The sequence below is a fragment of the Lactuca saligna genome, chromosome 9, assembly GCF_052625555.1.
Source record: "Lactuca saligna cultivar CGN05327 chromosome 9, ASM5262555v1, whole genome shotgun sequence".
Lineage (NCBI taxonomy): Eukaryota > Viridiplantae > Streptophyta > Magnoliopsida > Asterales > Asteraceae > Lactuca > Lactuca saligna.
This window is the reverse complement of record NC_136425.1, coordinates 142,411,830-142,424,404: the sequence shown is the minus strand read 5'-3', so window position 1 is coordinate 142,424,404 and position 12,575 is coordinate 142,411,830. Positions and strand designations below refer to the sequence as shown.

Below are 12,575 nucleotides of genomic sequence, written 5' to 3'. Positions count from 1 at the left end.
AGAAAAATCGTATGGAGATGTTCAAGTAGTCATTTTAAAGCTACAAACTTGATATTTGCACCTTGTATAGTTTTGAAAACAAAAATGTTTAAGATGCCCAAAACAGTCCGTGAATGGAGTTGAACTTTTCTGATGAAGGCTGTTAGAAAATTTTAATTATGTTCTTAGTGTTTTAACTTGTATTCCCCCCCTGAAAACTTGAGAAAACATGAAAATGTAGGGGTATGAACTCACATTGAGTGATTTCAGTAGGTAAGTGTTGAAGAAGAGAAGTGTTCAACCCAAGAACACTTGAAGAATCACTTGAAGATTCGAAGCTCTAACGCTAATATGATGGAGTTTGTGTAAGATATTCATGATTTGAGTAGAATGAAGTGAAATAATCATAAGGAGGATGAATTATACTTACTAAGAGTGGAAGAACACATGAAGATCAGCCTTGAATCTCGAGTTTGGAGTGGGAAAAGTTTGAGAGAAAGTGGTGTTTGATACTTAGTGAAATGAGGGCAAATGAGAGAAAATAAGGAGAGAGGATGTTTGTTCCAGCTCCAAAAACGTGGGAATGAGTGTAAATTGAGTGGAAATGCCATTGATGTGACCTAGGTAAGGTGGGGAGGTGTGGTTAGTCAAAGAGTGGGTGTGGGGTGGTTGCTTGTGACATTGGATAAGGCAAAGTCAACACTCCACCTTTAATAATTCACCCATTTGATTTTTATTATTTAAATAATGATTTTCATCAAAATATGTTTAAATTATGAATATTTAGAGTTTATTATGTTAAAATATAATTTCTGGAGAAAATCCCGCTTTAAAATCATGAAAAACGGGCTTAAAATGTTAAAAATATCAAAAATGGGCTAAAAGTGGCAAATATGCGAATTCTGGCCGAGGCTCGGCCTTCTGGTGCTGAACCGAGAGAGAGAGAGAGGCAGAAACCGAGAGGGAGGAAGAGATAAGGAAGGAACCGAGAGGGAGAGGGAGAGAACAGAGGGAAACGAAAGGGGCGAGTCAGACGCGAGAAGCGATGGGCGAGGGTTCGGTCCGAAGAGTCAGTAGCGAGGGTGGGGTTCGGTTCGGGAATAGGAGGCGAGAATGTCAGAACCGAACGTACTGTAGTGAACAGTAGTGAACAGTACCTTCGGTTCGGTTCCTCTTGAGCAGGGTTCGGTTTCGGTTAGTGGTGAACAGTGCCTTCGGTTCGGTTCCTCTTGAGCAGGGTTCGGTTTCGGTTAGTGGTGAACAGTACCTTTGGGTTCGGCTCAGGAGGGTTCGGTTCGGCTCAGGAGGGTTCGGTTCGGCATCAGGAGGGTTCGGTTCGGCTCCTCTTGCTCTCAGTCCCTAAGAGGACCTTCGGGTCCTAAGAAGCTTCTCTCTTGGTTTCGGTTCCTAATGTCTATTTTTCTCGTTTTTACCCCGTTTTAAGCTGTTTTTGACACGGTTAAGCGTCGGAATGACCCGAATGATTCTAAAAAAGTGATGGGAACTATTTGAGAGAGATTCGGGAGAGATTTCGCATACTTGGAGAGATTTGGGAGAGATTTGACATTCTTGGAGAGATTTCTCATACAAAGAGATATTTGCGAGAGTTTTCACATACTTAGAGGGATTTGGGAGAGATTTGACATTCTTGGAGAGATTTCTAATACAGAGAGATATTTGAGAGAGATTTTTGCATACTTAGAGAGATTTGGGAGAGATTTGACATTCTTGGAGAGATTTCTCATACAAAGAGATATTTGCGAGAGTTTTCACATACTTAGAGGGATTTGGGAGAGATTTGAAATTCTTGGAGAGATTTCTAATACAGAGAGATATTTGAGAGAGATTTCGCATACTTGGAGAGATTTGGGAGAGGTTTGACATAGAGAGAGATAGTGTGGAAACGATTGAGAGAGGTTTCATGTGGGATAGTTGTGAGTGTCCGGCATCGAAATGTATGGTTCGTGAACCCTGTTAAGCCTTGTTTAAGGATCTTACACACTCCCGATGAGTATGCAACATTGTTTTATCGTTCTAGTTCATTGATTAGAACTAGGGTTTAGGAAATTTTTAACACAAGACTTTTCTCAAGTGATGTTTTCCCATTAATATAGCAAGTTATACAGTATGAACATAACACAAAGCCTAATACACAAGGTTTAATCGAGTTGACCGGTCTTGACTTGACTCAAGATTGACGATTGTCACATGTTTAATGACTTACTTCATTAATTAGATGATGCATACTTTGTGAGAGTCTCCCTGTTGTATATGCTAGCAAAAGGGTTTTAAGGGAAATACCCTCGAGAGTGAGTTACTAATGAACTTCTTGCAATCGTCTCTAATTTAGACGAGTTTAACAGGTATACAGTTATTTACATTATATCAAATAATATGTATCATTATTAAGTGTAGTTGTTGACACATGTACCCATATGGTAGAGTGATATGGAATTTCACTTACAAACAATTATGTACTGTCTTTGATAAGATTGAGGAGCATTTGAACCCCACTAAGCCATGAGTCGGCAGTAGACATACATATACTATCCACGGATTTGTCCATGCCTTTAAGGTGTGTCCACTATGTTTCATAATAGTTTTTAAGAAACAAGTATTGTAACTGTGTTATGTTGGTTAGTTTTTTGACATATTAATTTTTGTAGATTTGGATCATGGAGACATTTCCCAAAACTAGTATAGTTGGTTCCCTTATACTGGGTTTTATCCTTGGGCAGTTACGTACCCTAGCATGAATGTATTATTGATTTGGATCATGGAGACATTTCCCAAAAGTAGTATAGTTGGTTCCCTTATACTGGGTTTTATCCCTTGGGCAGTTACACACCTTAGCATGAATGTATTATTGATGTTAGAGATGTATGTAGCTTAGTTCACCTTATAATCTATAAGTTGCTATGAGGAAATAACATAACATTAACCTTTATATATTGTTTTATGAAGTGCCCCCCCTCTCAACGAATTATTTCAGCCTACTCAGCAGGAGCGTGCTGCTTAGTAGTGAATTGAGAGTGCCCCATGGATAGTGTAACATCCCATTTTCATAAGAAAAAAATTCATTTTTGAATAAGGTAAAATCATCCTTTACATAAAATCCAAGTTATGAAAACTCATTTGTTCCAAGATAGAGTTATTTGAAAATCAAAGTACGGTCATGCATTAGCCTTTCCACGATCACTAATGATACCTGAAAAACATTTAGTCCATAACTGTCATCCAAAGCTTAGTGAGTTCCCCCAAAATATCATATACAACACAACATAATAAACATGTATGGGTTATCAGCAACCCTGCGGCTATCAACACTCCCAATGGGCTAGCAACACATCATGTGGGCTAACAGCATGCCCTATGGGTTATCAGCAACCATGGGGACTATCAACAATCCCAATGGGCTAACAGCATGCCCCATAGTCTAACAATAGACCCTTTGGGTTATCAGCAACCCTAGGGACTATCAACAATTACCAATGGGTTAACAATATGCCATGGAGCTATTAGTAGCTCAACATCACATAACAAAAATCAACAAATAAGAACATAACATATGCAACACCTACACTAGTCTACCGAACTAACACTCACTACTGCATACCGGGTTCACACAATATTCCATGTCACCATTAGCAGACCACTATTGAATGCACACTCATATGTAATAAGAGGTGAGATAGACAGTTGAACAAATGATCCCACTCTAGAACCACAACCAAACAAGGAACATACAAGAAAGCTGTAACATTCTGTTTAACAATAAAATAAATAAAATAAAACAAGTAATAAAATAAATAAAGATAATAATAATAATGATAAATAAAATAAGTAGATAAATAAATAAATAATAAGCCCTAAAGTCTCAATATATATTTTTATATTTTATTTTATTTTAGCCCTAAGTTCTTATTAATTGATCAATGTTAGCGAGGGAGTTAAATGTTATGATTTCATGAAAACGAGGGCTATATTGTAACATTAGGACCTGAGATGTAAAGGATTTGGTAGAGTTGGGGTTGTAGTGTAAATATTGGACCATTTCTAAATTAATTTATGGAATGTGCGAAAATCATAAATATTTTTGTGCAAGAGTGTGTGAAAAAAAATAAGTAAAACAAAATAATTTTTCTGTGATTTAGTGATGTCAAATAAAAATGACATGAAATTCAGATTGATCATGGGCAACGATCTCTTCCTTCTGATTCAAGAGAGTTTTGGAGGTGCTTGTGTGGCATCCCGTTGAATTACAATTATCTATTTAGTAAGAAATAGTGAAAGGCTTCTTTTAAGTGGGCTACATGGGTGGCTTAGGCTTCAACCAAATTCTGAAACTCAACATAAGTTTGAAGATATGGATGAAGTATTTGTTTGACCAGTATAGCCATAAGAACAAGTAAACTTTGGATATTGTTTAAGTAGCTGGATATAATAGAAATCTCAAGAAAAATAAAAAATCTGGATCTTTTAGGAAGAAATGTCTTAAGTAGAGAACATTTCATTAAGACCACTCAAAAAGAAAAATGAGATTTCAAACGACAATTGTACTAACCAATAAGGTATTAATCATCAATTCATTGGTGAAAATTCTTGAACATTTGATTGCTCACCGTCAATTCAAAAATGGGTTTCGTATTTTTGGTCTCACTTAAAATCATGGTTATAACGATTTCAAGATCATCAACACAAAAGTTGTGTAACCATAAACCTCAGTAGTAGATGGTGAGAGTCTCAAGGGTTATGTTTGTGAATGTGAAGTTGATGGAGAAATAGGAGGTTGGTTCCAAAGAAGAAAGTGTATCTTTACTATAAATTAGTGACTAAGCTATCAACTCTTAACTCAATGTGAAAAGAGTAAAGTAGCTCAATGACTTATGTGAACTATCAGCCTGATTTGGAAGAAACGATCAGACTGAAAGATTCATTAAGGCTTCAAACATAAAGTCTCATAGGCTTGGGATAACATGCATCATCATGCTTCTAGGGACACCTAGCTAGTATATAGATTCAGAATTATAGTTGCCCCATCGTTCTGAATTTCGGTGACATGAATTTGTACCTAAATCGGAAACAAAATCTGAAGATAACATACAAAATAAAGAAAAATATTTTTGTAATTTTTGGATTTTCTGAAAATGATAAAACAAAAATAAAGAAAATATTTTTATGATTTTTGAATTTTCTTAAAAATATAAAAGAGAAATAAAGAAAATATTTTTGTGATTTTTTAATTTTCTGAAAAATTAAAGAAACATTATTAAAGAAAATAAATTCAGAAGCATAAATGAACTGTGACTTCCGAAGCTTTCCAAAGCTCGAAATCAATCGGAAGACACATAATTAACAAAGCGTACAGAGTCATTTCGAAACCTTAATGAACAGTAGAATCCAAACCATTCCGGAGATCGATACGTGAACAGTAAATTCCAACTACGAAAGGGATTTCGGAACAAAGTCAGCTTCTATCATTCCGAGACCTTGTAAGATATGATTGAATCTAGCTTCAGGTAAGGCCTTTGTGAAGATATCAAAAAACTGATCAGAGGATCTAACAACGTGTACTTCAACGTTCCCATCCTCAACGTGATCCTTTATAAAATGGTATCTCAGTGCAATATGTTTCATCTTAGAGTGTTGCACTGGATTATGACATATTCGAATAACGCTTTTTGAATCACAATATAAAAGAATCCTCTTCATATTTATCTCGTAATCTCTAAGATGACTTTGAATCCATATGACTTGCAAAGTGCATGATGCAACTGCTATATAATCAGCTTCAACAGTAAATAGAGAGACACATGTTTGCTTCTTAGATTGCCAACTGACCAGTTTGTCATCCAGAAATTGACACACTCGGGTTGTACTTTTACGATCAAGACCGCATCCACCAAAATCAGCATCGGAGTATGCTTGCACAAAAAATCCAGAGTTAGAAGGATACCAAATTCTAAGAGAGGTGGTTCTTTTGAGGTAACAGATAATATTCTTCACAACTGTCATATGTGGTTCACGAGGATTAGCCTGAAACTTAGCATAAAAGCAAACAACAAACATAATATCTGGATGATTAGATGTTAGGTACATTAATGAACCAATCATTTCTTGATATAAAGTGACATTTGATGTTGGATTATTCAAGGATGGAGCGAGCTTTGTTCTGAAAGAAATCGAAACCTTGACCTTTGAGTCTCCTACCATGCCAAATTTCGCAAGCAAAGCCTTAGTGTAGGCTTTTTGGTTGATGAAAATTCCTTTTGAACACTATCTAATATTTAAACCAAGGAAAAGTCAATAGGACCCATTGAGCCCATCTCAAATTTAGTTTCCATCAGTTTTTTGAATTATGTTGTTAATCTAGGATTAGTGGATCCAAAAATGATATCATCAAAGTAATTTTGGACGATCATTATATGGTCACCATCTTTCCTGCGAAAGAAGGTTGGGTCGACCGAACCTTGTTTAAATTTGGATTGTTTTAGAAAACGAGTTAGGGTTTCATACCATGCATGAGGTGCTTGTTTTAGACCATACACAACCTTATCCAAAATATAGCAATGAGTTGGATATTTTTCATTTAAGAAACCTGGCGGCTATTCCACATAGACTTTTTCCTCTAGTTCATCATTCAGAAATGCACAGTTCACGTCCATTTGATAGACTTCAAAAATTTTATGAGCCGCATAAGCAAGGAAAATACGAACAGATTCTGAATCACATTGCCTTCTTTGTCAAGCTTATTATAAAATACCCATTTTAATCCTACCACGGATGCATCCTTCAGAGTTGGAATTAATCGTCAGACATTATTACTCTCAAATTCATTGAGTTCTTCCTGGATCGCTTGAACCCAATCGACATGATCAAGAGCAATCTTTAAAGTTTTGGGCTCAATCTTTGAAATGAAGGAATTGAACATGCAAAAATCCATTTTTGAAAATAATGCATTTTGATTCGCTTTTTGTTTTACCCTTATAAGAAATCCTGAAGATGCTGCTCTGATCACCTTAGATTTTGGAGGATCTTTGTTCCATTTGGCCGATGGAGGGTAATTCAGATCATAGGTTAGATCCAATTTTGCATTTACGTCTTCAAATTCCGATTGTATGCCGCATTCATTATTTTCATTCCCCCTGGAAGTTTGCATGTGACTCTAGATTCGGAATTGGATTCTCGCCCTGGATTGGGACATCGGATTTGAGGTTGAAGAGGAGCTCTCCCCTGGAATGGAGTATCAGAAGGTGCTGGTTGAGATAGTGGATCATAGACTTTTGGAATTGGTGTCGCTTGAGTGGTTTCAGTGTTTTTGGCAGCTTCATCGATAATTTTCTTTAACTCGTCCTTTTTATTGTTCGTTAACTTTGATTCAAAGAAGATGGCTTTTTCAAGCACATTAAACAGATTCATAAATTCCTCATACATATTTCAAAGAGGAATTGTCATAAGGTTCTTTGAAGGAAAGATTTCCTCAGATTGATAATCTGTTTTTTGAAAATTTTTAATATAACTATCATCAAAGGTTACATAATAGATATCTTCAATTGTCCTTGATTTATTGTTCAAAAACCTATATGCTTTCGAAGTTAATGAGTAACCTAAAAAAACGCCTTCATCAGCTTTTGCATCAAATTTTGTCCTTTGTTTTTTGGAATTGAAAATGAAGCACCTGGAACCAAACACATGGAAAAATTTGACGTTAGGTTTTCTATTGTTTAGAATCTCATAAGGAGTAATTAAGAATCTTTTATTGATGAAAGAGCGATTCTGAGTGAAACAAGTAGTTGATATAGCATTAGCCCAGAAGTAGAGAGGAAGATTCGCAAAAGGTAACATACTCCTTGCAGCTCTGCATAGGGAGAAGTTTTGTCTTTCAACGACCCTATTCTAGTATGGAGTGTAAGTAGCAGAGAAATTGTGAGCTATGCCTTTGTCAGTTAAGAATTCTCTAAACACTTGGTTTTTAATTTCCGAACCATTGTCACTGCAGATGTTCCGAATGGGCTTTTGTAGTTGAAGCTCTATCTTCTTGATGAAATCTTTCAGCTTCGGAGTAGCATCTGATTTCTTTCTAAGAAATAACACCCAGGTAAATCTATAAAAATCATCAACAACAACCAAAATATATTTATTACCACCAATACTTTCGATGGAAGATGGACCACACAAATCAATATGCATTAATTCAAGTCGCTTGATAATTTTGGTATTGATGATGGTTGAGTGACTCTTCCTACTTTGCTTTCCAAGCTCACAAGCATCACATAGATGCTCCTTCTCAAACTTTAGAATAGGTAATCCTTATACGAGATCGCCAAGTACAAGGTTTGTTGATATCCTTGAAATTCAGATGGAAGATCCTTCGGGGACATAACCAGTTGTCATCCAAAGATGCTTTCGTAAGAAGGCAAACGGAAGGCTCCTCTGTGATCGGTTATAAGTTCAAAGGATACATTTCTCCATTTCTTTTGGATTTCAGAAGCACTGCTTTTGTTTTTTTCTCAATGATTTCCGAACCCTCATCAACAAATGACACTTTCAGTCCAGTACCTACAACCAATTGTGAAACAATTATTAGGTTATGTTGTAGGCCTTCTACATATGCTACCATCCGAATGGAGAATTTGCCATTTGTAATCATCATGTAGCCTTTTATTTCCCTTGTGGCGTTGTTTCCAAAGTTTACTCTGCCACCATCTTTTACCGCTCGAAATTATCTCAGTTCTTCTTTCCTTCCTGTCATGTGATGTGAATAGCCATTGTCGATGTACCATTCAGAGTCGTACTGTTTGTCACACATTACCTACAATTAGAGAGATTTAGGAACCCAAACCATCTTGGGTCCTTGTAAGGCCTTTTTAAGAACAGGAAAATTTTTATTGGTATCAACCCAAAAGGATATTTTTATCAAAACACGATTCTCCCCTTTAAAGGTTTTAAAACCTTCATTTTATTCCCAGCAAGAATAATTTCAATTGCATTTGCTTTTTGTTGAATAAATTCCTCATGTTTCTTAGCCATCTTTTTCGCAAATGCCTTTTCCTCCTTTTTATAGTTAGCTTCATATTCCTCGAGAGAAATCTCTGGTTCCGAAACAACTTCACTTTTTCCCTTAACATCTTTTGATGTGTTGACAGTTTTTGAAAAAATTGTTTTTGGAGAAAAAATGGATTTGGCTTTTGAATAGGTTTTGAAACTTGAGGTTTTGAAACTTGTGGTTTTGAAAAAAAAATTATTGGTTTCTTAATTGGAGAAGAATTCGTATTTTGAATCGAAGATCTTTCTGATTAACAGAATTTTGATTGGAATCCTTGTTTTCCCAAAAACGCTTTCTTTCTTGTAAGTTTTTCCTATATCTATCATTCATCTACCTTTTCTTACCAATGATTTCTTTAACAGACAAATGAACGTTAAACCTAGGTTTCTCTTTTCAGATTGGTGTATAGGTTTATTTGGAGGAAGTTTCACTTGGGACATCTTTAGTACCAGTAGGACCAGCCTGATTGTAACGAAGGTTAACACGATTCAGTGGTTCCGGAATGTATTTTCCTTTCATTTTCCATGAGGTATTTTCGGACAAACCTCTTGTCTCATATGCGTTGTTAATTGGTCCAGACCAGAAGTATTCATCACAAACATCAACATTATCATTATTAACAAGGCACGTTAGTTCTGCAGTGCCCTTTTTGTTCAGTCCAGTTTTCACGAAAACTTTAACTGGAACTATTTGTACTTTCGAAAAAACTGTGCCTTTTGCATTTAAAAATTTAGAACCATTATTTTCAAAAATACGAATAAATTTGATTGAATTTTCAGAAATCAGATTTTTCTTAGGCTCTTTAGTATGTTGAACAAAAGCAAAACAATGTATTTCATCCTCCACAAAAATTTCATTCATGTCGTTTTCGTCAAATTCAGAAATGTTTTCGGTATTAAATGTGTTTTCTAAATTCAATTTTATTGCATAATGAGTCAAATTTCTACAAAGTATCATATTTAATTTGCTCTTTATCCTTATAATTCAACATTTATTTCACCATGTTCTTGTGTTCTGTGGACTTAAGGTATTCTTCAATTTTCTCAAGTACAATTTTATATGAGTCCGAAATTGTTGGATTAGGTGTCTAAGCCCACAACTATAATTGAAATATACTTTATTTGATAGTAGCATGGTTCTTTTGGGTTGCGTTCACACTGGCAACTAGACATGATGACTATTGGAAAGAGAGGCTGAGTGTATTATTTAGAATAATAAATTGGTGCATATGATAGTCGTGGTTTTGGGCCATTGGATCACCCTTATTAGGGAGGGACGAAAATCCATAGAAGGTTCTAGAGATTTTCTTCTAAGCCCTAAGGAAGGGGTCCATGGACTTGCTTAGGCCCTAAGCTAAGGAATTAGGGTTTCCACCTTAAAACCCTAGCTAGCCTCAACTATAAATAGAGCCCTTTTCCTCTTGAATTTGTGCATCTCACTGAAACCCTAAAAGAGCCGAATTTCTGAGCAAGTGAATCCTCTCTCCTCTCTCTCATATTCATCCTCTTTCCTTAGTGTGTTTGTGAGCCATTAGAGGTACTACTCTTACGGTACTTGTTCTCAAAAGAAAGGATCTTCAAGAATTGGTTGTTATTACTATATAGCAACAAATGTATGGGTTCTAATCTTTCATATGTAGATTTCGAAATATTAGATGCATATTAGGTTTTTCTATTTTGTGTTCAATGCTTGTATGTCTAATAGAGAAAACATAGATCCAATCTAGGGTTGCATCTACACATAGAATTGTTTGTATAAAACCCATCAATGGTATTAGAGATTTTGGTTTTTGTTTTCAATTAGATTTTATACAATAGATTGAACTTGAAAAAATTAGGGTTTATAACATTTATACCCTAGGGCTTGGATTTTTCGAAATTAGGGTTTCAAAACCCTGTTTTTGAAACTTGATTAGGGTTTTTTGAACCCTTTCCGTTGACCCTCATGATTTCGATTTTTAGGGTTTGCTAATCCTATAATTTTCGAAAAATGCATCCCCATGATTAGATTTTGAAAATCTAGGGTTTTGGGTAGATATTATCTTTTAACTGTTTAAAAGAATAATTAAAGTTTTTTGAAATATTCCTTCCCAAATTTTCAAAATCTAGGGGATAAAAGGATTAAGTTAAATTATTTATTTAATTTAATGGATAATCCTTATGAGATTTAATAATTTAAATTAATTTTTTAATTTGGGATAATTATTAAATCAAGGTTTTTAGTATTTAAGATTTTAAATTAAAAGGTATCAATTTCAAACAATTTAAATTAGATTAAAAAACCCTAGTATTTTGAAATATTTAAAATACACCCTTATATATATATATATATATATATATATATATATATATATATATATATATATATATATATATATATATGCCGCTAAATGTTTAATATTAGATATGTATAAGAAAAGTCATTATTATCGTTAGTAGGCCTTGTTCATGAAGCTGGTCTATAAGGGGTGTTTAATGAAGCTGCCTATAAAATGACCGCCGTTAGGTATCCATTTTTACCCATCACACTCTTGATTAGTTGAGGGTCGTTAGCCGAATGGGTAGGATGTGACATTAAATTCTCATTAATAAGTATAATGAAAAATAGAACGTAACTAAATGTTTTTTCTTTTTTTTTTTTTTTTTTTTTTTTTTTTTTTTTTTTTTTTAAGTTCTCAATCTTAGTTACTTTAGGAAAATGTGAATTTAATGTTAATCCATGAAATTGCAAATTGCACTTTGTCAAGTTGTTAGTGGAGCGTGTGTGGTTAACCGACACTAACTTGGAATAGAAAAGAGTGGCAATGGGTAGCTTGTAAATTATCATTAATCAATGGAGTGTGTGTGGTTAACCGACACACTGATTAGGTGGTAAACGACAACGAGAGTAACAAGCTAATTTGCATGGTTATTCATACCATATTTGTGATCCTCGGTATCCTAGTCAAAATTTTGAAGGGCATAATCGATATTAAAATGCCATTAAAAAGTTCAATGGATCTCAAAGATCTAGGAATTTCATTTGTTTTAAAAACCTAATTCATTTCTAAAATTTTGTTTTCATGGTGGAATTGGTAAATCGTCATTTACCTACCTTTAAATTATTTATAATTGGATTACGGCAACCCTCTTCCGAATTGTGAATTATTGTGTTGGGTCCTAGACTTAATATTTCATTTTGGGTGTTATATTGAGGATTCATTATTTAATTAAAACTTATTCTTTTTCTTTTGCAGATGTCTACCTCAAACAATGCTTCCAACAACACTTTCTCGCTCTTGAGCATAAGTGCAAAGGTGACATTCGATGGATCCAATTTCAATGATTGGATCCGAAACATCCGAATGGCCTTGCATTTCGAGGAAAAGGAATACGTCCTCAACAAAGAGCTAAACGAGATCGATGGATCCAAATCTACTACTGAAGAGATAGCTGAGTATAAGGCCCATTGCAAGGACGCAGCCAAAGTGGCGTGTGTCATGGTGGCAACTATGACTCCTGATCTATAGTGGTTCTATAAGGACTATTGGCCTTACGAGATGTTCTAGTAC

The 12,575-nt window shown here is 34.9% G+C and overlaps 1 protein-coding gene across 1 annotated transcript; it reads right to left on the bottom strand.

Moving 5' to 3' along the window:
- Positions 1–5,421: 5,421 nt before the first annotated feature.
- LOC145016764 (secreted RxLR effector protein 161-like) lies at positions 5,422–6,192 on the bottom strand. The gene has a single exon (XM_078974983.1). The coding sequence runs from the start codon at positions 6,190–6,192 to the stop codon at positions 5,422–5,424; it is 771 nt and encodes a 256-aa protein (XP_078831109.1).
- Positions 6,193–12,575: the final 6,383 nt, after the last annotated feature.